This window comes from Eurytemora carolleeae, unplaced genomic scaffold, assembly GCF_000591075.1.
Source record: "Eurytemora carolleeae unplaced genomic scaffold, Eaff_2.0 scaffold692, whole genome shotgun sequence".
In the NCBI taxonomy this organism is placed as follows: domain Eukaryota; kingdom Metazoa; phylum Arthropoda; class Copepoda; order Calanoida; family Temoridae; genus Eurytemora; species Eurytemora carolleeae.
In genome coordinates this window covers 63,408-89,638 of record NW_019396739.1, presented here as the reverse complement: position 1 = coordinate 89,638, position 26,231 = coordinate 63,408, and the positions used below count along the sequence as shown (strand labels likewise).

Below are 26,231 nucleotides of genomic sequence, written 5' to 3'. Positions count from 1 at the left end.
TGTATAAAATATTAAATTTGTATTTCTTGTATAAAATATTGAATTTGTATTTCTGGTATAAAATATTGAATTTATATTTCTTGTATAAAATATCAAATTTGTATTACTTGTATAGAATATTAAATTTATATTTCTTGTATAAAATATCAAATTTGTATTACTTGTATAAAATATTAAATTTGTGTTACTTGTATAAAATATTAAAATTACCAGATCTGAAATGATCGTTGTGGTTTCAATGAAATTTGCAAACACTGTTTCAGAAAATGCGAATTAAATAGAATGGGAAGAATATTTGAACTGGGGCTAAGGCCGGTCATACTGAGCAGATTACTGGATTCAGGTTGGACTGTTTGTGTATCAGGATGCAGACTACACCAGGCGATCAACCCCGTCGTTAGATACTACAGAAACTGCTCCTCTCTCTCTCCTACTAAAACTGTAGACCGGAGACAAACTGTTCCAGTCCTGGGTTACAGAGGTCTGCATACAACGAATAGGTAAGTAGTAGTTACTAAAGAGATTGTTCAGATTTTTGACTCCAAGGATTAATATAACAACCAATGATAGAAGTTCTTGATGTTCATTTTATCCCAATGCCTAGCTCCTGAATTACCAGCGCTAGAAGTACATTCTCCTAAGCTGGAAACTTGTGTAGTAAACACATAATCCCGATCCACAGATCTCGATATTGAATGTGAAAACTTATGATTTAAGGATCAATGTTTATTCTCTTTATTTCAATTATTCCTTCAGGGTACAATTCCATTCATAGAGCTCACCTCTCTTTTCATCATGTATTGTATACCATATTCTATTCATAGAGCTCACCTCTCTTTTCATCATGTATTGTATACCATATTATATCATATCTGTTCGGTTCCATAGTAGTAAAGCTATCATGTAAGAATTCCCATTATTACACGGTTCAGGAGGAACAATTTTAATATTGTTCGCTTCCTTGCGTTTAAGAATGCTTATTCTTACACTGAAGGTGTAGAATTTTCATTCTTTAACGCTCAGACCGTGTAAGAATGGAAATTATTACACGGTCAGAGCGTGAAAGAATGTATATTCTTACACGCTCCAAGCATTAAAGAATGGAAATTCTTACACTAGTTGAAGAATATTCATTCTTACACGCTCCTTATATTGATCTTTTAAGTATAGATATTAACNTCTGGATCAGTGTATTTAATATTGGTGTAATATATTTCTAGTTCTGGATCAGTGTATTTAATATTGGTGTAATATATTTCTAGTTCTGGATCAGTGTATTTAATATTGGTGTAATATATTTCTAGTTCTGGATCAGTGTATTTAATATTGGTATAATATATTTCTAGTTCTGGATCAGTGTATTTAATATTGGTGTAATATATTTCTAGTTCTGGATCAGTGTATTTAATATTGGTTTTATATATTTCTAGTTCTGAATCAGTGTATTTAATATTGGTGTAATATTATATATTTCTAGTTCTGGATCAGTGTATTTAATATTGGTTTAATATATATCTAGTTCTGGATCAGTGTATTTAATATTGGTTTAATATATTTCTAGTTATGGATCAGTGTATTTAATATTGGTGTAATATATTTCTAGTTATGGATTAGTGTATTTAATATTGGTTTAATATATTTCAAGTTCTGAATCAGTGTATTTAATATTGGTATAATATATTTCTAGTTCTGAATAAGTGTATTTAATATTAGTGTAATATATTTCTAGTTCTGAATAAGTGTATTTAATATTGGTTTAATATATTTCTAGCTCTGGATCAGTGTATGTTGACAGTCAGCTGGACTCGCTAGAGAGAAGAAAGAAAATGTCAAAGAAAAGTTTAGGAAATCAGCAAAAACACAAATGAAAATCAATATATTTCCCCGGATTTAATATCCTGAAGTAAATTTTTTTCTGATGAACCATTTTATGACAGTTGTAAAAATTCTGTTTTAATGGAGTCATAAAACAATCCTTTTCCAATGCATAGAGTCAAAACATGGTAAAGTCTTTCTTTGAAATAGTTGAGAACTTTTGAATGGACACAAAGAATTAGTTTTCCTGTCAGAAGGAAAACAGTTTAACTCATTGTGTGTGTTCAAAAGGTTTTAGACAGATTGTATTACATGAACAATAAAAATTAATAATAAAATTTTTGTTGACCTCCTTTATCTAGAGTTTGATACCCTTGGTACCTGGGATACTAGACTAGATGTACAGATAAACGAAGATGCCAGTCTCCGGACCGGAACTGTAGTTCCGGATATAGATGTAAATATGATCGGAACCTTCACTAACCAGGGCCGGAGAACCTACCAGGAGGACAGGTTTGTTGTCAAGATGCTGAGACCGGATTTACTGTACTGTGCCGTATTTGACGGGCACGGTGGAAGCAGATGTGCCGAATATTGTGCCGAACATTTTCACACTTATATCTCTCATTTCCTGGCTAGAGAGTCTTCAATCTCAAGAGTTTTAGAGAAATCATTCTTCGAAGTGAACAAATCCTTTAGTAGATGGTTTAACAGTAAGAAGGAGAATGAAAGGATGAAGATCTCCTCCGGAAGTACTGCCACCGTCTGCCTCATCCAGGACAACTACATGTTGTACATAGGACACTGTGGAGACAGCAGGGCTCTGCTCTACAGGGACGGGAAAGCACGAAGACTGACTCAGGATCACTGTCCTTCTGTTCCTGAGGAGAAGAAGAGAATACTAGAGTGTGGTGGGAGTGTGACAAGTGATAGTATTGGTAGATCTATGGTAAACAGCAGGTTGTGTATGTCCAGGTCTATAGGAGACCTGGAGCTCAAGGATCAAGGGGTTGTCGCTGATCCTGATATAAAGCAGGTCAAGATCAAGCATGGTAAGGACGGGTTCCTAGTTCTCACCACGGATGGGATAAACTTCGTGATGCAGGATCAAGAGGTAGTGGATTGCATTGCACGTTGTGAGAACGCGAGCGAAGGCGCGGCACGGTTGGTTGATCAGGCGCTCTTGTACTGCTGTGAGGACAATGCAACCGCTGTTGTTATCCCCTTCGCTAGCTGGGGGAAGGGGGACACCAGCTCCTCCATGTTCTACAGCTTCGGGAGGAGTATGATTGGCTCCTCAAGATTCGGATAATATACCATCCAACTCAAAATTCAATGGATCTGAAATTTATTTTTCAAAATGGCGATTTACATTTAGATAATTAAACTATTGTTAATGTTAAGTATAGTTTCCCATTTGGAAAAAGACTCATAAATTATAAATTCTAGTCATAATGGAAAGTTTTAACTCAAAATATAATACATACAGTGTAAAAATTGAATGTGAATACAATATTAAGAGAATTTAAATGTTTAAAATGGCGCGAAGGATCCAACCTGCTTCTACCTTTAGAAAATGTTCTTCATTAGCCTTTGTCCCTCGGCATTCTCAATCCAGGTTCAAGTACTGCACAAAATGTTTGACATGCACATTATATTGGATCTGATATACTGATATAAAGGATGAGACTAACCACCCTAAACAAAAAATATGACAGTTTAAAGCTTGATTTTTGGTTGATTTCTGGTGGTTTATTGATCAAGCACAGAATTAAGCCAGTTTTAGCCTACAAGGAACCCGGAATGCAAGGAAACGAATTAAGCAAATTCTGTATTATCATCTCTTTAAGGAACACCCTGTAGCTTTGAATTGGGAATTTTGGCACTAAACAGAATTTTTAAAAAGACGAATTTTTTATTACTAAGGTCAATATACAGGGTTCCTAATATACATAGGAATTCATTGATGACGTTTACATTGTCTTCGATCCATGCGGCATTTTTTCATAAAACCAATTGTTGCAGTATTCCAGCTTGAGATTTTCAAAATGTATTCGAACTTTTTTGCATCTTTTAAATTGACGGAGATATTGCAAAATTTGTATTTTAAAAAAATTATTTTAAATATCAAAATTGTCTTAATTTTTAATATTTCGTCAATTTTTAGGATACAAGAAAGGTATATATATATATAGGCCACTTTACGAAAAACTCGTTAATGGTACAACCTCGTTTTTTACTTTCTTTGCCATGCATGAAATATCAGAAATCAAAGAAGACTTTCAAGTCGTCTCTCAATTCCCATGTTTATTGGGACACCCTGTATCAATCTTTCAGCAGAAAATGCTTAGTTCCATGAGTAATCTGTTCGAATGTTGGCGTGTAAGCATGTAGATAATCTAGTATGATATAGGACTCTGTATTAGAGAGTGTACAGTGTGGGTCATGTATGCTGAACCAACTAAGCTGCTAATTTTCAATTAACAGTTGCAAATGCAAATATATTTTAAAACCTGTAAATTTTCTATATTTATTGTTGTTAAAATAACATCTAGACTTTAAAAACGCATTTCCCACTTACTAGCATTAATCCTCCGTATAGCTCTTTGTACTATTCAGTACATTAAATTACACGTTCTACACATAATATAGATAGGCTGGCCCAGATAGATTGAATTTTCTTTTTCTCTACCACTAAATATTCGCTAAAATTTTGTCATGGACAAAAATAATATATCACTTAAAATCTCAATTACAGTATTTTGTATTTAGAAACGAAGATATTGAGAAATTAACCGAGTTTTTGACAAAATATAATAATATTTTCCTGCTCACAGGTGCAGGTAAGAATCATAGGAAGATCACTGATTTTTTGTATTGTTTTTTTTACTTTTACTATTACTATTACTATTACTATTACTATTACTATTACTATTACTATTACTATTACTATTACTATTACTATTACTATTACTATTACTATCACTATCATCATCACTATAATTACCCGTAACATTATTATCATTATCATCATCATTATTATTTCAGGTATATCTACTGAAAGTGGTATCCCAGATTACCGAAGTGAAGGTGTTGGCCTGTATGCTACCTCTACTAAGCGACCTATTCAGCATAAAGTATTTATGGAGAGTTCTAAAGCAAGGCAGAGTTATTGGGCCAGGTTAGTCGGATAGACAGAGTTATTGGGCCAGGTTAAGCTAGATAGTTAGAGATATTGGGCCAGGTTAGTCGGATAGACAGAGTTATTGGGCCATAGTAGTTGGATAGACCGAGTTATTGGGCCATAGTAGTTGGATAGACAGAGTTATTGGGCCATAGTAGTTGGATAGACAGAGTTATTGGGCCAGGTTAGTTGGATAGACAGAGTTATTGGGCCATAGTAGTTGGATAGACTGAGTTATTGGGCCAGGTTAGTTGGATAGACAGAGATATTGGGCCATAGTAGTTGGATAGACAGAGTTATTGGGCCAGGTTAGTTGGATAGACAGAGTTATTGGGCCATAGTAGTCGGATAGACAGAGTTATTGGGACAGGTTAGTTGGATAGATAGAGATATTGGGCCATAGTAGTTGGATAGACAGAGTTATTGGGCTAGGTTAGTTGGATAGACAGAAAATTCTGAAATAGGAAGACTGCTTCTAGAATCAAGTAATAACTTTAAAAGGTCAGATGCACACGAGACACAGCAATTGTTCAGGTGGAACAGACACATTTAAATAAATCGTGATTTATTAAATGTCAAGAAAAACTCTTGCTTTTTAACAGCATAAAATACACTCAATTATTCCTATAATGTCGCCTTCATATTCCATTGTTTTCTGGTTCTCACCCCATTTCGTATTCATTTTTTCTCAATGTGTAAAATTAAAATTCTCAAAAATAAGAATAATTTATCTAAACTTATACTTATGTACAAACACGTCAAACTAAAGTAGATTTATCTATACTTAAACTTGACCTCCTTCTGTCTAGTTCACAGTGCAAACACATAAATAATGAATTTTCTAGGAATTATATTGGTTGGCCGAGATGGTCTAATTTTCAACCAAATATTAATCATTTAACTCTCGCCAGGTGGGAGGCTACAGGCAGAATCAGGTTAAATATCATTAGATTCGTTTTAACGGGACTGTAAACGTGATCCCAAGTGACACTCCGTGTAAAGAGGGGAATTTCCGATTTACAACGGTACCCTATAAACCTTTGACTGAGGGTAAAGAAGTCCGTGTTGAATAGTGTACATTGTACAAAATGCTGTAAAAATTGAGTATGTATCTCAAAGTATAAAACAGTGTGTAAACAATTACAAAGTTTAAATAAGGATATGTCCGTCAGTCATTTGAAATTATGCCTACAGTCCCTTTAACTTGGGCCCAAATTCACAAACTTGTGCCGAAGAATTGAATTAAGAAAATAAGATTATACAAAGGAAAAATATTTTGGTAAAATCAATTTCATAATTAGAAGATTCTGGGAAAAAGTGAAAGAAATTAGATGATATTTACATGTCGCTGGACCCGTATCCAACTACAACTAGGATTGCGGAGCCGGATTTAGAAGCTGATTTTTCTTTTCCAAAATTTAAAATTTGCAATAAAAAATAGAATACTTGCCGCAAAATATTTTTTTTCAAATACTTAAAGGTTTGCACCATCAGATCGCAAAGATATAGATTTTTGCTAGTAGACAATTTGAGGTTGAGGCAAGTGTTTAGTTCCCTTGCAGTTATTTTTTATTTTTTATTCAGAAACTGTACAGTGTACAACTAAGATGATTTTTTAAATTTTTACTCGATTTGTCATTCGTCATAGGATTCTGTAGGATTCTTTAAACCATTGTTCCAAAATACTTCTTTGGGTTTGTTGTAAATAATCAGGAGATTTTAAGGATTTTGTTCAGTTTTTTTTATTAAAAAACTAACAAAATCCTACATATACAAATGCCATACATATATAAATGCCATTTTATTTGTCATTTTTTACTATGTAAAGAATTTCCTGTAATCTTTTTTGTTGCACATGGAGATCTTTAAATTTTCATGTAAATGTTTTATTATTTAGTCACCTGGTGACCCAGAATGTTGACCAGCTTCATCTGAAGGCTGGAAGCAGGGATATTACTGAACTTCATGGAACTAATTCAGTGAGTTTTTCCTCGTGTTTAAAAAACAAAAATTACATTTAGAAAAAATAGGATTTGAAATGTTCTAGAATTAGAACTAAAACTTTGACGTGACACTTGTACTGTACTGTACTGTACTGTACTGTACTGTACTGTACTGTACTGTACTGTACTTTACTCAGTACTGTACTGTACTTTACTCAGTGCTGTACTGTACTGTACTGTACTGTACTGTACTTTACTTTACTCAGTACTGTACTGTACTGTACTGTATTGTACATTCAGGTTGTCACATGTATGAGCTGTTCCCACCGAATGCCGCGCATGCTTTTTCAACAAATTCTTTCAGAAGCCAATCCAAGTATGATTCCTAGGTAAGAAGTTTTAAGCCATCAAGGAAATCTACACAATTAAAGGAAATATTTTAAATTTTAGAAATGCTATTTTAATAACTGACACTGTTCTGTAATTTAATTTTTTTGATTGGTTGTTTTAAGAAGATTGTTAATTAGATTAGTTAGTTACAGATATACCAATTCTATTAATGACGTATTATGCAAAATTTGTCGTCATTTCATCCTTTCAAGTTTTTCTTGGGACAATGACAAATAGTACGAGAAATGTTATTAGATGAATTCGACTGCAATTTTTCAGGTTTAAATAGGAGTCATTTGTTTAATAATCAATATCTCCTTCCATTACTTAATTTTCATAACAGTCCCTTCAAGGTGTGCAGAAATACGTCCAGATGGTGACGTTGAACTCTCTGCTGAAGAGGTTACTAACTTCAGGTAAACAAATCACAATTGTACTGCAGAAAATTGTTGACAATTAATCATGAATTCTTTAGGAAATATTTTTTGTTTCTAGAGTTCCTGATTGTCCTAAATGTGGAGGAATATTAAAACCTTTTGTCGTCTTCTTTGGAGATAATGTTCCTCGACCTAGGGTAGACCAGGTAGGCAGCCATCATTTTCCTTGATTAGGGTAGACCAGTTAGGCCGCCATCTTGTTCCTCGACCTAGGGTAGACCAGGTAGACCGCCATCATGTTCCTTGACTTAGGGTAGACCAGGTAGGCCGCCATCATTTTCCTTGATTAGGGTAGACCAGGTAGACCGCCATCTTGTTCCTTGACCTAGGTAAGACCAGGTAGGCCCCCATCTTGTTCCTCGACCTAGGGTAGACGTATGCCGCCATCTTGTTCCTTGACCAAGGGTAGACCAGGTAGGCTGCCATCTTGTTCCTTGACCTAGGGTAGACCAGGTAGGCCGCCATCATGTTCCTTAACCCAAGGTAGACCAGGTAGGCGGGCATCATGTTCCTTGACCCAAGGTAGATCAGGTAGGCGGGCATCATGCTCCTTGATTAGAGTAGACCAGGTAGGCCGCCATCTTGTTCCTTGACCTAGGGTAGACCAGGTAGGCCGCCATCTTGTTCCTCGACCTAGGGTAGACCAGGTAGGCGGGCATCATGTTCCTTGACCCAAGGTAGACCAGGTAGGACGCCATTTTCTTATTTCAAGAAATCACGAAAATTAGGATTTCTTAAAAAAATCAATTGACTAATTGACTTTCTTCAACTCACAATAATATAACAGCAAAAATTGATGACAAAAATTGGATTTGCTAATTTTCAAGGCACACTTTCAAATTGGGTCTCTACACAAAATATGTCCAAAAATTGATTGTTTGATTCATATCCCAAAAATCACACAGCTGTCCTGAGTTCAGTTCAATTAAAAAAAAGGTTACAGCATAAAGTTTAGAACATAATATTTCCCAAATATTAAAAATTTAAAATTCTGAAAATAAAAAAATCTTTAATTTAATTATTATGATGAATTTTGTTTAGGTCCGGAAAAAACTGTCAAATTCAGATTCAATGTTAGTCATCGGATCTTCACTCTACGTATTCTCTGCTTTTAGGAAATCAGTTGTAAAATGTAATCCTACAATTTATTCCATATATTTTACAATGTAAGAATTTTAATAATGTAGCGTTGCCATCTACCTTATTTTTTAATGCCGCTGAACATTATATTACACCAGGCAAGAGTTTTGCAAACCCTCATCGGCACTAGTATAAGCACGACGACATTTAATCTAATGCTGCAAGAATTAGTATAAAAGGATACTAAAGTATCTGACCTAACGTTGTTTGATTTATTTAATATTTCGACAACTGTTTATGTTTATAAGCTGTTTGCTTCCAAAGATAGTAATTAGAATAAAGATTACATCACAAGGGCTACCGACAGTATAAAGGAGATTATTTGGATTACTACATAAAATTATGACATAAAAAAATTAAAATGCAAATAGTAAAACATTATATTAAAATAAAACAAACAAACTAGATAGCAAAGCTTAATCAAAACATGCCAATATGAAAACAAAAGTGAAAATATCGATAGTTCCGATGACATTAGTTCAAGTGGCTAACCACCAAAATAAATAACTTGTGGATACATCTGAAGTGCAGATTTTCAACAAGGAACAATCATGAAATATATAAATAAGAGTTCAATTGTACATGGTTTACAGTTACACATCGTCTAAATTATACTTAATAATTTTTCGGTTCAATGAATGTCTGCAATTTAAAAGATTGAGTAATCATATGAATGTCGTCTTCGATAAGCCAGTGTCGATTTCCGGAGTTTGCACTACTCTTGCAGAGTGATTATAAGAAAGGGTGTATTTATTATACAGGGTTCCCAAAAAAGATGGGACTTCAAAGACGATTGTACTGAATTGGTTAAGTGCATTTTTTTGCAATTAGGGTTCCTGGTTGGCCAAAACTGTATTATATCTGTGCTTAATCATTTCAAAAACAACCATCAAGATACAATATCTTGACAGTCTCATCCTTTTCTGGGTAACCCTGTTGCTGTCTTGATTATTTTCCAAGTTCTCACATATTTCTGCTCGCAGTTTCAAAGGGATTTGTGTGAAATTTGTATAAAACATAATCAAAAATTTGGTGTGAAAAGTTTTTTAAAAATTTAATGCAAATTAATAGCCTGAAATAACCAAAATAGATTTCAAACGACTTCATATATTTGTGCAGGCGCTGAATTAAATAAATTGCGTCATTGATTTATTAAAAATACATTATTTCCTTCATTATAAAACGACATTATAAAAATGCATTTTATTTATAGGACTATATTATGAAAAAGAGATTGTATCATAAATTTGGATTAAATCCGCAAACTTTTGAACTGAATACAGTTAAACCGTGAAATACAGTGAAAACCAGAAAACTCTGAAATAAAAATTAAGTTATAACTTTAAAAAGTAACAAAGACACATAGCAATTGTGCAGTATAAGCAGACCCATTTTACTAAACTAGTGATTAAATAAGTATCTAGTAAAACTATTTGCTTTGTAGCAACATGAAATACAGTTATTGCTATGATTTGGTCTTTCTATTCCATTGTTTTCTGGTTATCATTGTTGTTTATAATATTATGATGTTAGATAGAGTGATTTATTGAGTGGTTAGTGAAGAGTGGGTAAATGGAAAGTGAAGAATGAATGACAAGAATAAGAGAAAGAAGACTGATATCTGAAAGATCTTCGGATGAATACCCAAAATGTGTAAACAAAGAACCTGTGAATGCTATGTGAGACAAATTTAATTATTGTAAAGAAATAAATATATGTATATAAATATTATATACTCAAATGAATATTGAACATTACCAAGCTAATAATTAATGTGACATAGAGGGTATCCCAAAAAAAAACATGGGAATTCAGTGACGAATACGATGACGTCTTTGTTCTGAATTAGTATTGTAATACCTAATTTCAAAAGCCATGTCTGCTAGAGTTTATTTTATGAAAAGGGTAAAAGACTGCAAAAATGTGTCTATAATGTCTCCGCAAGATGAACAATTCTGTTCTGTTCGTATACTGCAATTTCCATGTTTTTCTAAGTACAACCGTATGCAGTCAAAACATAAACAAACAAAATGTAAACATGGCAGACGAAACTTACAGATTTCGAATTTGTCACTGAATTCCCATGTTTATTGGGACACCCTGTATAAACACATTTTTATTTAGTTTGTCAATATTTTTAACCAAACCGGTATTGATGAGCATGGGCCGTTTTGAGACATCTAGGTTTTTATGTTTAAAGTGTTTTGCAAAAATTGAGATATTAAATAAATTGCAAAATTATATTCTTGTTGAGTTTTGATTTCATTAAAAAAATTTCCGTCTATTAAGATAATATTTAAAAGAATATATAAGTGTTGGTTATGGCGGAAACCCACGGCCGCCATGAGCCTCCACAATTGCTGAATGGAGCCTCCTAGATTTGCAAGATGGAACGAGCCTCCGTTATACAGTAATTGATTATACATTAAAATGTGCCCGAGTGTTACAGAAGTTGTTTTAATCTTGTTTAAGTTTAAATAAGAATTTCTTAACAGTTTTATGACAGAGTGGTATGTGATGACTCAGATCAGAAGTATTTATCACTTTTTTCATGACAATAGAATAAGTAACTCAAATCGCCAGTATAATTCTTTTGCCACAGTCAAAAAAAATTGATTAAAAAAATTGATTTTACATAAAATCTAAGATTTTAAAAGAGCTGTGCTGTATGGCGGAGTCTCTATACTGGTTAATGGATGCTCGTACTACTTAGAAAATCTGTGAGACTCGGTCTGCATAGAGCAGAGGCTCATGGCGGCTAGGAGTTTCCTCCCTCTTTTAGTTTATTACTTAGGTCAGAATAAAAATTTTGCACAATGTTTTGACAGAAAACATGTCAAATGTTGTGGCTTTTAGACGCAAACACCCCCACTCTGCAGAGTTACAAAATCTGTTATACAAAAAGTAAATAAGCATTCAAGGCAGTTAGTTATGACTTTAAAATCTTATGCAGAGTAACCTTGCACCTTTCAGCGACAATTAGACCCATAAATTAGTTCAATGAACATTAAACGGAGCAATGTATACAAGCAGTATACATGAATACAGAATATATACAAGCAGTATACACGGAGACAATATATACAAGCAGTATACACGAATACAGAACATATACAAGCAAAATACACGAATACAGAATATATACAAGCAATATACACGAATACAGAATATATACAAGCAATATACACGAATACAGAATATACACAAACAAAATACACGAATACAGAATATATACAAGCAATATACACGAATACAGAATATATACAAGCATTATACACGGACACAGAATATATACAAGCAGTATACACGAATACAGAATATATGCAAGCAGTAAACACGAATACGGAATATATACAAGCAGTATACACGAATATAGAGTATATGCAAGCAGTATACACGAATACGGAATATATACAATCAGTATACACGAATACAGAATATATTCAAACAGTATACACGAATACAGAATAAATACAAGCAGTATAAATGAATACAGAATAAATACAAGCAGTATACACGAATACAGAATATATACAAGCAGTATACACTAATACAAAATATGTATAAGCAGTATACACGAATACAGAATAGGTACAATTAGTATACACGAATACAGAATATATACAAAGAGTATACACGAATACAGAATATATATAAGCAATATACACGAACACAGAATATATACAAGCAAAATACACGAATACAGAATATAAACAAGCAGTATACACGAATACAGAACATATACAAGCAGTATACACGAATAAAGAATAGATGCAAGCAGTATACACTAATACAGAATATATACAAGCAGTATACACGAATACAGAATATATACAAGTAGTATACACGAATACAGAATATATTCAAGCAGTATACACGAATACAGAATATATACAAGCAGTATACACGAATACAGGATATATATAAGCAGTATACACGGACACAGAATAGATAAAAGCAGTTATACACGAATACAGAATATATACAAGCAGTATACACGAATACAGAATATATAAAAGCAGTTATACACGAAAACAGAATATATACAAGCAGTATACACGAATATGGAATATATACAAGCAGTATACACGAATACAGAATATATACAAGCAATATACACGAATACAGAATATATATAAGCATTATACACGGACACAGAATATATACAAGCATTATACACGAATACAGAATATATACAAGCATTATACACGAATACAGAATATATACAAGCAAAATACACGAATACAGAATATATACAAGCATTATACACGGACACAGAATATATACAAGCAGTATACACGGAGACAATATATACAAGCAAAATACACGAATACAGAATATATACAAGCAATATACACGAATACAGAATATATACAAGCAATATACACGAATACAGAATATATACAAGCAAAAGTATACACGAATACAGAATATATACAAGCAGTATACACGAATACAGAATATATACAAGCAGTATACACGAATACAGAATATATAAAAGCAGTATCATATCATATCATACAGCTAGGGATGCGTCCAACAGCTCCTTGACCCACAAGGGGTATGCCATCACAATCCCCTAGAGGTGAAGGCTTTTCAGCCTGACATAATTTAAACCTAACGTCGGACACACGACCAAATTTGAATACAGAATAGATACAAGCAGTTATACACGAATACAGGATAAATATAAGCAGTATACACGGACACAGGATAACTATGAGTCATTTTTTAAGCTTTTCTTAAAATTACTCCCATTTAAACAATACCGTTTTTTGAAAAATGTTAAGATTTAAATAATAAATACAAATTTTTTAGATATAATTTGAACTTCAAAAAAAGGTAACGCTAAAATTAAAGATTACAGAAGATAAAATTCAATTCATATTTTGTTCTAAATGTTTTCCTTTTCGAGTAAAAATGTTTGACGTTTTAGAAACCACCTTATTAGTCATAATTAGGCACTATTTACGATAATTAATAAAAACTTCTCATCTTCGAGAAGCCTCTCATGCCACTATAATGTCTAAAAATTTCAAAAACAAATTTTAAACTTAAACACAAGTTTAAAAAAACCTCGTGTATTACAAAGGCACATTTTGATGTACTGCGCATGCTCATTTCTGCAAAGCGGAGTCTTGGTCTGCCTAGCAACTTTGTGAGGCTCGTGTCTTTATAGCAGAGGCTCATGGCGTCCGGTTGTTACCTCCCTCGTCCCATAAATTATAATTTCTCAGCATCAAAAAACTTGCACATAAAATGTTCAGATACTTAAAATTCATGTAACAATACACGTTTCATTTGACATTTAAAATAGATTGCTTAATTTGCGGTAAAATGTGCTTTAACTGAATCAAAATCATCCAATTAAAACTAAAGCATGTGAATGTTAATTTAATTTTATGAAAAACCAAATAATGTAATTATTTTATTTAATAACGTCTTTCAAATATATACCGTACAATAAAGGTTTGTCGGAACTCAAATTCCAAATTTTCACTTAAACATCCTTTAACAAAAAAGAGTCCATTTGTATAAATATATATTGGTAGAAAACTAATCACAATAATCAGTCAAAGTTTTGGAAATCAATACAAAAAAAATATAAATGTTTTTAGACACAAAATACGAAAGCAGTTTTATATCGCAGATCTAGAAAGTCGTCTTCTTTAAACATATTCTCCTTTCCTCACACCTTTCCCCAGACAACAGGAGAACACTACGCCAAGAAGTTGCACAAATGCTACTCCTAGGGCAACTCCTAAAGTAAAGAATAATGAAGCTATGTAATTTCAAAATACAGTAAGAACAAAAAAAAACTCAATAGTAAGACTAATGTAAACAGACCCTAACTTAATGATTAATAAGTTACTAATTAACACTATTATCTTTGAAGCATCAAAAAAACAAGAGTTGTCGTAATGTCGTCTTCCTATTCCACAGTTCTGGTTTTCTGACAAATATTTTCCATGTTAAACCGATATATTTTCACCCCAACAAATTATTTGCCCTGAAAATGTAGTTACCTCCAACGATGCCGATGTTGCTCTTGAATCTGTCCTCGAACTCCCGGAGACATCCTCGTTGATAAATCTGATTTTGGAATAAATCAGATCCACATCCCTTCTTCTCAATCTTAATTGGGGAAAATGAGTTTGTTTGATAAGAGACAGGAAAACTAGAGTTGCTTAAAACATTGCAAGGTTAATGGAATTATAAGTTTGCTTTTATTGAATGAGATAAATTTTCACAACAAAGTTGTGATTTCTGGAACCAGAACCTACCAGCATAAACAAGACACCTGGTTAGGTGTATACCGGAACCAGAACTAACCTGGGAGAATGAGTCTGGAACCTGGTTAGATGTATACTGGAACCAGAACTAACCAAGAAGCACGAGTCTGGAACCTGGTTAGATGTATACTAGAACCATAACTAACCTGGCAGCATGAGTCTGGAACCTGGTTAGGTGTATACTGGAACCATAACTAACCTGGCAGCATGAGTATGGAACCTGGTTAGGTGTATACTGAAACCATAAATAACCTGGGAGCATGAGTATGGAACCTGGTTAGGTGTATACTGAAACCATAACTAACCTGGCAGAATGAGTCTGAAACCTAGTTAGATCACTGGAATCGAACCTACCAGCATAAACCTGGAACCTGGTTTGGTGTATACAGGAACCAGAACTAACCTGGCAGCATGAGTCTGGAACCTGGTTAGGTGTATACTAGAACCAGAACTAACCTGGCAGCTTGAGTATGGAACCTGGTTAGGTGTATACTAGAACCAGAACTAACCTGGCAGCATGAGTCTGGAACCTGGTTAGGTGTATACTGGAACCAAAACTAACCTGGCAGAATGAGTCTGGAACCTAGTTTGGTGTATACAGGAACCAGAATAAACCTGGCAGCACGAGTCTGGAACCTGGTTAGGTGTATAGAACCAGAACTAACCTGGCAGCATGAGTCTGGAACCTGGTTAGGTGTATACTGGAACCAAAACTAACCTAGCAGCATGAGTCTGGAACCTGGTTTGGTGTATACTGGAACCAGAACTAACCTGGCAGCTTGAGTCTGGAACCTGGTTAGGTGTATACTAGAACCAGAACTAACCTGGCAGCATGAGTCTGGAACCTGGTTATGGTGTATACTGGAACCAGAACTAACCTGGCAGCTTGAGTCTGGAACCTGGTTAGGTGTATACTAGAACCAGAACTAACCTGGCAGCATGAGTCTGGAACCTGGTTAAGTGTATACTAGAACCAAAACTAACCTGGCAGCATGAGTCTGGAACCTGGTTAGGTGTATACTGGAACCAGTTTGTATAATTGCTGGAACCACAGCAGTTCAGATCTTGCTGCATTACGTCCCAGGCATTAGTCACACCGTCATAGCCAGGAGCATCTTAAGAGAAATAACCATAGATGACAACACTTAAAACAGTTCTTTATTTGCGTTACAGATAAAACAAAATAAAAAATAATCACAAATTGTTCTAAATTCTTTGGTAACCAGCTGGCTGTACTGATTAGGAAACTAACTCAAAAATGTACTTACTATAATTCTTCATGCCCTGAACCATTTTCTCCTCGACAACATCCTTCAGCTCTCCCTTCAAAACGAACGCGGCAATTCCAGCTCCAATCTCGCAAATGAGGAGGAGACCCAACATGGCGGCGTAGGTGTAAATCATACACGTGTTCTCATGCCAGGCTCCGCAGCATCCGAAGAAGGCAACAACGAAAATAATACATCCTTAAACAAATTTGTTTGAGCTTTTCATTATCACAGTTCTAGCAGTTATTTAAATTATTCCTCTTTTCTTAAAATCTTAAACAGAAAATAAAGAGTTTTATTTATAAAATAATTTCTGTCGAGAATGCATCTTCCAAAAATCACTGAAAAACAACCCATTAGTAGGAATTCAATAGTAGGAACACAATTTATTAGCAGAGTTTGTCTTAAGACTTAAAATTTCGAAGTTTTTTTTGTGTAATTAAACTATCTATCCTTATGCACATTTTAACATTAATATAAAACCCCGTCTATTTCCTGAATGTGTATTATCCCTGAAATTCTGAAACTTGAATTTCAGAAACGTTGTTGTTAACTTAGAATTTCCAAATCACTTAAATCTTTCCAAAATCATTCTACGTTAGTGACCGTGTAGGATTAGCTAAAATCCTTTCACCAGATATTTAGAAAAGTTAAAGTTTATAGAACAATAAATATTTCACAAAGCATTTTAAACTAGTCATTGTGGGACTAAAATCTTGATTTTTATTCGAGAATAAATTTAGTTAATAATAATTCTATGGGAGGCAAAGGTTACAAAATTGTACAAGTATTCAAAATTTGTCTAGAAAACAACTCTCCTTGCTTATCACATTTAGTGAAATAGTGATAATTCATGAATACGCCAATGTGCAACTAAACACAAACCTTTTTGAAATAACGCTTGTATAAACTTCAGAAATTTAGCAAAGCTATTAACGCAGAAGGCCTTGGACTTTTTAAATATTGAAAATAAGTTGGTTTTTCACCTTCAATAATGATGAAAATAAGTTTTTTTTTTACCTATAATAATGATGAAAATAAGTTTTTTTTTTACCTATAATAATGATGAAAATTGGTGTGTTCAAATAATTATCAGAGAGAAAATCCAGAAACTCCTTGGCGGCAATTTGAATATATGCTCCTATCACGATCAGCGCCAGACCAACTAGGATAAAAAGGATATTTTTAAAAATTAACTTTTTTTAATGCATTTATAATTTTTCAACTATAGTAGAATCATCTGTTACACATTAAAACCTTGGGAAAAAGCACTTGTTCATAGACTACATGGACAAATGAAGTTCAGATATTCATATATTACAAACATGAGTATTAAAATAGAATATTTTATGTAATAATCTAATAAAATAATACTAACCTACAGCAAATAGAAGATTTATGATAAACATAAAGTATTTAATCATACTATCACAACAACTGTCCATTTTGACACTTTATTAGTATCTGAAAAATCGTATTATAGTTATGACTCAAAATTACAAAAATTTGACAATACGTGTTATGCTATTTATAAGTATATGATAACAGATAAGGATTTAACTGTGCAATATTGTATATTATCAATTATGACGCAAACTGCGGTTTCTGATAATCATAAAAATAAGTTCCAATATTCTGGCCCTCCTAATTCGAAGTTACGTGAACAACTATTACTCAGTACTGACTACTGAGTCAATAATATTGAAACGATTTACAAAGCTTCTGATCTATAGGCTAGTCTAGTGCTTCACGGTACTGAGTTGCGTCCCAGCCAGTCCCACCTATACAAGTATCAACCTTGTACTGTCACGGTCTTCCCAGTGCTGGAACAGAAAATCCAGCACGGATTAAACACCTGAACCTGCCAGGAGGCAATCCTGGCTAGGAGGAAGCAAGGTCGGACCGCGTCACATTGGTTTCTAGGGAATTGGGGGCCCAGGCTAATATTATTATTTATATATATATATAAAATATATATATACATTATATATTTCAAGATATATAATCAAAAACAGACAAGTTTTATAAGAAAAGGACTATAAAAGAAATTATGGACGTGGCACAATATAGGTGGAAAGAGGAACACTGGACAGAAAATTGCGAGTGGCTGGGAGACAATTTACAATACTAAGGTGGGACACACGCATCGAGTATAAAGACGAGTTTAACATGAACCCTATCACTGCTGGGGTACTTGAAAACCAGGATAAATCCCATGTTTTATGTCCAAATATGACAAATGATACATCATTAGTAAGCTCTTTTGTGCTCTACTTTTAGAATCTGCAAACAAATTTGCAAATTTGCAAAAATTTAATTTTTTATCGCAAAATCCAGTTATATAGTAAAAATGTTTGCAAAAAAAAATTTGTCCAAAAAATGAAAAATTCTACATTTTTGAAAAGCCCTTGACCATGCCATTTCAAATATGCAAAAAATTTTGCAAAATTTTAAATAACCTGATTTTTAATCAATAATAACTAAAAATGTGCAAATTTCCTTTGACAGGTTGTTTGCAAAAAATTTGCAATTTTTTTTTCGCAAAATTTGTGCAATCCGTTTCCTTATGTCATAGGCTTTCCAAAAAGCTAAATTTTATCAAAATCTGACAAGTGAAAGTGGGTCAAAACAAAGATTTAGTTTGTTACAGGCAAAAGCAGTCATTCAGGCAGTGTGCCTGCTGAGGACTCAGGCAGTTAGTATTAAAGCCCGGTTTTAGGCCTAAAGGGAGGGCTTTGGGTATGTAAGAAAAGTCAGAAAATTTCAATAGCCTCAGACCAATACTTTTAGTTATGTAAAAAAAAACTACAGGGGGGGGGTCAAATTGACCCCCACCCCCCAGCAGGAATAGGGTTAAAAAAGGGCACTTGAAAGAAGAGTACGTGACACTGGAGAAAGAAGAGAGAGGAGAGACTAAAATGGACACAGGAGCGAGAGGGTGACACAGGATCGTGAGGGGTGTGACACATGAGAGGGACCTGGGACAATGGAGAGAGAAGAGCGGGACACTGCAGGGAGAAAAGTGGGACGCTGTGCACTGTGCAGAGAGGGGTGGGACACTGCAATGCAAGAGGGGTGGGACACAGCAAAAAGAGGGTTGGGACACTCCAGAGAGGAGAGATGTGGGACACTGCAAAGAAGAGAGGTGGGACACTGCAAAGAGAGGGGTGGGACAGTGCAGGGAGAGAGGTGGGACACTGCACAGGAAGGGGTGGGACACTGCAGATAAAGGTGTGGGACACTGCTGATAGAGAGAGGGACAAGACTGCACAGAGAAGAGTGGGACACTGCAGAAAGAGGGACGTGTGACGCTGTACAGAGAGAGGGATGTATGGAATGTCTCGCTCTGCAGAGAGAGGGGAGGGATATACTGCCAGGAGCGACACTGCAGAAATAGGGGTGGGACACTGCAGAGAGAGGGATGGGACACAACAGAGAGGTTTAATTCACTGCAGAGAGAAGAGTGGGACACTACAGAGAAAGAGTGGGACAATGCAGAGAAAGAGGAGTGGGACACAACTGAAAGTAGGAGACGTTGCAGAGAGAGAGGAGTGGGACACTGCAGAGAGGGTTCGGACACTGCAGAGAGAGTTAGGACACTGCAGAGAGGGTTAGGACACTGCAGAGAGGGTTAGGACACTGCAGAGAGAGAGGAGTGGTACACTGCAGAGAGAGAGGAGTGGGACACTGCAGAGAGAGAGGAGTGGGACACTGCAGAGAGAGAGGAGTGGGACATTGCAGAGAGAGAGGGGAGTGGGACACTGCAGAGAGAGAAGAGTGGGACATTGCAGAAAGAGGATTGGGGCACTGCAGAGAGAGAGGAGTGGGACACTTAAGAGAGAGGAGTGGGACACTGCAGAGAGAGAAGAGTGGGACATTGCAGAGAGAGGATTGGGACACTGCAGAGAGAGAGGAGTGGGACACTACAGGGAGAGAAGAGTGGGACACTGCAGAGAGAGGATTAGGGCACTGCAGAGAGAGAAGAGTGGGACATTGCAGAGAGAGGAGTGGGACACTGCAGAGAGAGAAGAGTGGGACACTTCAGAGAGAGAAGAGTGGGACATTGCAGAGAGAGGAGTGGGACACTGCAGAGAGAGGAGTGGGACACTGCAGAGAAAGAGGTTTGGGACACTTCAGAGAGAGAAGAGTGGGACATTGCAGAGAGAGGAGTGGGACACTGCAGAGAGAGGAGTGGGACACTGCAGAGAGAGGAGTGGGACACTACAGGGAGAGAGGAGTGGGACACTGCAGAGAGAGAGGAGTGGGACACTGCAGAGAGAGAGGAGTGGGACACTGCACGAGAGAGGAGTGGGACACTACAGGGAGAGTGAAATATACATTTTATCTCACATCTTCAGATGTCAAAATATCATTATCACGAGATTAAAACAATCTATAAAATAAGAACACAAAGATGATTAAATCTCTCACAATATTACCGGATTACTAAGAAGGTAAACTAGCACAGTCTCCGCTAACATAATAACATAAATGTTCACTAGAAGCAGCAATAATTTATGTTGTCATTTTATTTATTATTATTATTATTAAACATACCAAAACCAGTTTTAGAATTATATTTGTTGTTCACTAGCTGTACTGCAAACATAGTTTACAGGCCAGGGGCGCATACAGAAATTTATCCAGGAGGGAGGGGGCTTTAAAAAAATTCTTTCTAGGGTGGGGGGGGGGGCTCAGGAGCCATTGGGGTCTGTGGCTGTAACCCCATAGCCCCCTGCTCATTAAATAGAAAAAAAGAAGCAAATTAATTGTTAAAAATCATTATTTTAGATTTTTGTGAAATATACCTATGTAAACATGTTTTAGAATTTCTAAAAGATTATTATTTTGCATGGTTCTTTAAAATGATTCCAAAAAATGTTTCACCCCTAAAAAATGACCCCCCCTCCCTGATGAGCAATAGGAAAATCTGAAATTTCAAATTTCAAAATTTAAATTGAACGAAGTTGGGAAAATCAAATCTGTAAAGTCGTCGCCAAATAAATTATCAAGTATAATAGGTGGCAACAGAGAAATGTACCAATTATTCACGACGTCACAAATGTCAAATATAACAAGGAAAACGAAATTTTTTCACATGTTTTCCAAGATTAAATAAAAAAGTGTAATGAAAAGCACTATGTTCTAAAATTATTACTTTTATAAAAAATTTTGTCGGACATAAAAACTTAATTGACACTTGTGACGTCAGAATACAGCTGTACTAGTGTACAAATTCTGCGTTGACATCTATTGTACTAGAATCTATTTGGTCGTCTATAAAATTTCAACCCTTTATAGCAAATACAATTTTAGTATTTTTTAAATAAACTAAATTGCTTATCAAAACTTTAAAAGTTTTTAAGTTGGAAAATTTCTAATACACTTTATGTAAATGAAATAGAAATCAAATAAAAAACGGTTTTAAAATATAAAAACAGTTTTAAAATATAAAAAACAGTTTTAAAATATAAAAACAGTTTTAAAATATAAAACAGTTTTAAAATATAAAAAAATGTATTTCATGGAAGAAAATATCATTCAAATAGATGATCGAGCTTTATTAGAAATTAATTAAAACCCGTTTTTTTAGATGGGTGCACAACAACCACTAGAGGGGGTACAGAACAACCACTAGAGGGGGTGCAGAACAACCACTAGAGGAGGTACACAACAACCACTAGAGAGGGTACAGAACAACCACTAGAGGGGGTACACAACAACCACTAGAGAGGTTACAGAACAACAACTAGAGGGGGTACACAACAACACTAGAGGGGGTACACAGCAACCACTAGAGGGGTACAGAACAACCACTAGAGGGGGTGCACAACAACCACTAGAGGGGTACACAACAACCACTAGAGGGGGTACAGAACAACCACTAGAGGGGGGGCAGAACAACCACTAGAGGGGTACACAACAACCACTAGAGGGGGTACAGAACAACCAATAGAGGGGGTGCACAACAGCCACTAGGGGGTGCAAAACAACCACTAGAGGGGGTGCACAACAACCACTAGGGGGAAAAGAAAAATATTTTAAAAATCAAAACCCAGTAATTATCAGATAAAAAATACATAGATCGTTCATTAGGGAGGTCGGCATGCTGAATGTTGATATTGATGTTGATTAGGGTAACATAAGATCCATCTCCATTTCTTACTACCGTCAAGAATTATAAGATTTTTTATTGCATTTATTTGATTTAGGCTTTTTTCAAATAGAACCGTAAATACATTTATAAAGAAAGTTTAGTGTCAGGCAAAGCTGTGTTCCCATGCAAGTGTATTTTCATGACCATGAGAAGTAAGAATTCTAACATACAATCCAATATATATATATATTATATACAATCCAATATATATACATTTTATATACAATCCAATATATATACATTTCATATACATTCTAATATATATATATTCTATATACATTCTAATTGCTTAAACTATTAGTTGTACAGATTACCTGGAATTAAATGTATAGTTAAGGATTGAGATTTGAGTTAAAGAGTCCTGCAGTAGCTGGTTATATTGAGCTCCGGGTTCTGTATTCAACACGGAGTGGAGGAGAGACACACACAAGAATTAGAACAGTCGGAGAAACTCTCTTGGTCTGATAGGAAGCAAGGATTCCGGGTTTATTTAATCCTTCCATTTAATCCTTCCATTCAATCCTTCCATTCAATCCTTACATTTAATCCTTACATTCAATCCTTCCATTCAATCCTTCTATTCAATCCTTCCGTCCAATCCTTCCATTCAATCCTTTTCTTATATATTTTTATTCAATCCTTACATTCAATCCTTCCATTCAATCCTTACATTCAATCCTTCCATTCAATCCTTCCATTCAATCCTTCTATTCAATCCTTCCGTTCAATCATTCCATTAAATCCTTTTCTTATATATTTTTATTCAATCCTTTCATTCAATCCTTTCATTCAATCCTTTCATTCAATCCTTCCATTAAATCCTTCCATTTAATCCTTTCATTCAACCCTTACATTCAATCCTTCTATTCAATCCTTTCATTCAACCCTTCTATTCAATCCTTCCATTCAATCCTTCCATTCAATCCTTTCATTCAATCCTTTCATTCAACCCTTTCATTCAATCCTTGCATTCTCCTTTCATTCAACCCTTCCATTCAATCCTTCCATTCAATCTGTTTATTAAATATTTTTGTAACACCATCTTGTCTCTTGTGTCCTTGCCTCTTATTTATTTTTAAAAATACTATAAATAAATACTATCTATAGTTTTACTCTTTGTGTTTTTAAAATGGTGTAAATAATCCTCATAGATATATTAGTATAGATTGCTCAAAAAAATTTGTTGGTGTTTGAGGAAATTAAAGGGGGGGGGGGCGTTGGGTCCAGGGGGGGATGAATTTTACGAATAAAAAAAATGGAAATTGCATATTCATCTGCAGAAAATCAAAAAACTTTTAGACAAATTTGTCAACAGAATATGATGAAATTTTCAGAATTTAGTATTTTAAAATTTTGTCATACAATTATTTTTTTGTAAAGATTTAGTCCTTATTTAAAAGACGACTTTATTAAAGAGATCGCTTTTTGTGCAAATGCCCAGTAAGATTTTAATTTAAGCTGTCAAATTTCTATGACTTCGCAGCTTGGATTACAGCTTAGCTGCGACTCGAAGTCACAGGTATCAAATGCTATGACCTGAGACTAATGAACGAGGTGTGATCCAATTTTGAAATCAGAGCTCAGAGCTCAGAGCTATGTCTGGAAATCATAGTCGTAGTCACAGCAAGTTACAGCTTGTTCTATGACCTGGGCTATCATGAACTCGTCATTTGAAAAGGTCATTGAATACGTTTTACTTCTCGGGGTCAATCTGTAGAGTATTTTTTTACTAATTTATTTAAAGAAGTTTAATAAAATCTAGGCTTCTTCCATTAACTATTTTAGCTTTTAACCCTAAACAGGCCGGCCCTATATTTTTTTTTTTGTCCTGGCACTCTCATTTTTGTCACTATTACCGTGAAATTTTGTGACTTTTAATGAAAAGTTAATCTAAAGGATTTTTCTGTCAATTTTTTTAATGCATAGGGCAGGGTACAGGGCGGTAAAAAGTCCAGTCTGTGTAAAAAAAATCTAAAATGGCCATTAACTTTTTTGTGACTAAAGCTACAGATCTAAAAATTATATTTTTAAAAATTCCTAAAAAAAATAATGTAGAAACATTTGTCACAATTGGATATCTGTTTAAAAAAAAATTATAATTTTACCCTTTTTTTTGGCTTTTTCAACTATTTTTCAATCTATTAGAATTATCTGTCTAATTTTTTTCAATGAGCTGGCGTTGAAAAATTGGTCTTTGAATATGCATTTTAATTTTATACCTATTCTCTAAGGCCTTTTTTTAATGGGAGGGGCGTGGGACGCTCCCCCCCCCCAGGCTATTCATGGTTGACTGTTGCCCTGAAAGTCGCCATTAAAAATCGTTTAAAATTTGTGTTTCTCTTTTGTTTAAATTGGTACATTTTCGAAAGTAATAAATGTCGACTTTTTTTCTTGACCTTTTTAAAATTAAAATATCCAAAAGTCCAAACACACAAATACAATCCTCTAGTTTTAATTTTACACACATATATAAGAAAATCAAATTTATCCGGTTACACACATAAAACATTTAAAATATTTTCTTCTTCTAAATATCTCTTTAATGAGAGAAGTAATGATTTTAAAACGTATAAGATTTTAATTTACTTAAGTTTCTCGTGCTGTGTGTGTGTTCTCTGTATATAAATGTACACCAGCAGTATGTTCATATAATCCTCATTAATCTCTCTAATTCCTAATTTAACAGTGGTTTCCCCAACACCCCTCCCTTAATGGTTGTTTTCCTTCATATTCCAGAAAACATCACGAAACCACGAATAGCAGCTCAATCAGCTTCAGTAGCTCTATCCTACAGTAGCAGCAGTTTTACTTTTCAGAAGCAGTTCAGCTGGCTTAGGTTAAAGTAGCTTCTAGTAGCATCTTTATCTGAAGATCTAAATCCTCCAGGGGTAGCTGAAGCAGCTTAAACCGTATAAACCTTCGATCACATGAAGCTAAGAGCTACCTTCATCTTTACCGTATATAACAGCATATACAACAGTATTGGTGAGTTAAACGTAAAACTTTGTTGAGTGAATTTTATTCTCTGTAAATGGAAAAACAAAGCTTTATAAAAATTCAAATTATTTCACAGATTTTTCGTTAAAATGTCAAAAAATTGCAGAGTTTACAGACATCCTCAAAATTATATTGAAGAAGAAAAGCGTTACTTGTGGAAAACTACTTAACACGTTTAATATCAAAATATCTGAATAGTACTGAACACACTTATAGTTATAAAGAGAGAAAGATAAACATTTCTAAACATTTTGAGAAAATGTTTTCCAAATACTATTTCTCATTAAAAACAAATTATTACTTTAAAATTCAAATCAAAGGTGGTTTATGTAAAAGAAATTTGTCTAAAGGAACTGAGTTATTGGCACAAACTCCGACTTTCTAAATCCTTTATGTTTGGAACCTGATGGTGCAGTATACCTTTGATATTTCAAACTTAGACATTTTGATCTAACAATATTCATAGTTTGAAATATCTACGGTAGGCGACATTGGGTTGCAAAGATATACGGATTAAAAATTAGAGTTTGTGGCAAAAACTCAATTCCTTTATTTTTAAGAGTGCCACTTTAATTGAAAAGTCACAAATTATATTTTAAAGATTTTT

The 26,231-nt window shown here is 34.5% G+C and overlaps 3 protein-coding genes and 1 long non-coding RNA gene across 4 annotated transcripts; 3 read left to right on the top strand and 1 right to left on the bottom strand.

Annotated features, from left to right (window-relative positions):
• The first annotated feature begins 220 nt into the window (after positions 1 to 220).
• LOC111707981 (protein phosphatase 1K, mitochondrial-like) lies at positions 221 to 3,336 on the top strand. The gene is made up of 3 exons (XM_023481184.1): positions 221 to 500; positions 1,772 to 1,845; positions 2,178 to 3,336. The coding sequence occupies exons 1-3, from the start codon at positions 283 to 285 to the stop codon at positions 3,125 to 3,127; spliced, it is 1,242 nt and encodes a 413-aa protein (XP_023336952.1). The 5' UTR covers positions 221 to 282; the 3' UTR covers positions 3,128 to 3,336.
• Positions 3,324 to 8,995, top strand: LOC111707982 (NAD-dependent protein deacylase Sirt4-like). Its single transcript, XM_023481185.1, has 9 exons — positions 3,324 to 3,433; positions 4,588 to 4,658; positions 4,864 to 4,996; positions 5,845 to 5,934; positions 6,897 to 6,978; positions 7,243 to 7,331; positions 7,686 to 7,748; positions 7,828 to 7,915; positions 8,811 to 8,995. Exons 1-9 carry the CDS (start codon positions 3,345 to 3,347, stop codon positions 8,937 to 8,939), a joined length of 834 nt encoding a protein of 277 aa, XP_023336953.1. The 5' UTR covers positions 3,324 to 3,344; the 3' UTR covers positions 8,940 to 8,995.
• Positions 8,996 to 10,451: 1,456 nt separating this feature from the next.
• On the top strand, positions 10,452 to 11,152 carry LOC111707990 (uncharacterized). The gene is made up of 2 exons (XR_002766566.1): positions 10,452 to 10,695; positions 11,034 to 11,152. It is a non-coding gene; the product is annotated as an uncharacterized LOC111707990 (long non-coding RNA).
• A 3,282-nt stretch (positions 11,153 to 14,434) lies between these two features.
• LOC111707996 (CD63 antigen) lies at positions 14,435 to 17,960 on the bottom strand. The gene is made up of 6 exons (XM_023481213.1): positions 17,849 to 17,960; positions 17,525 to 17,635; positions 16,471 to 16,668; positions 16,187 to 16,317; positions 14,936 to 15,044; positions 14,435 to 14,670 (listed from the first exon to the last, which is right to left on the bottom strand). Exons 1-6 carry the CDS (start codon positions 17,913 to 17,915, stop codon positions 14,579 to 14,581), a joined length of 708 nt encoding a protein of 235 aa, XP_023336981.1. The 5' UTR covers positions 17,916 to 17,960; the 3' UTR covers positions 14,435 to 14,578.
• Between the last annotated feature and the right edge of the window lie 8,271 nt (positions 17,961 to 26,231).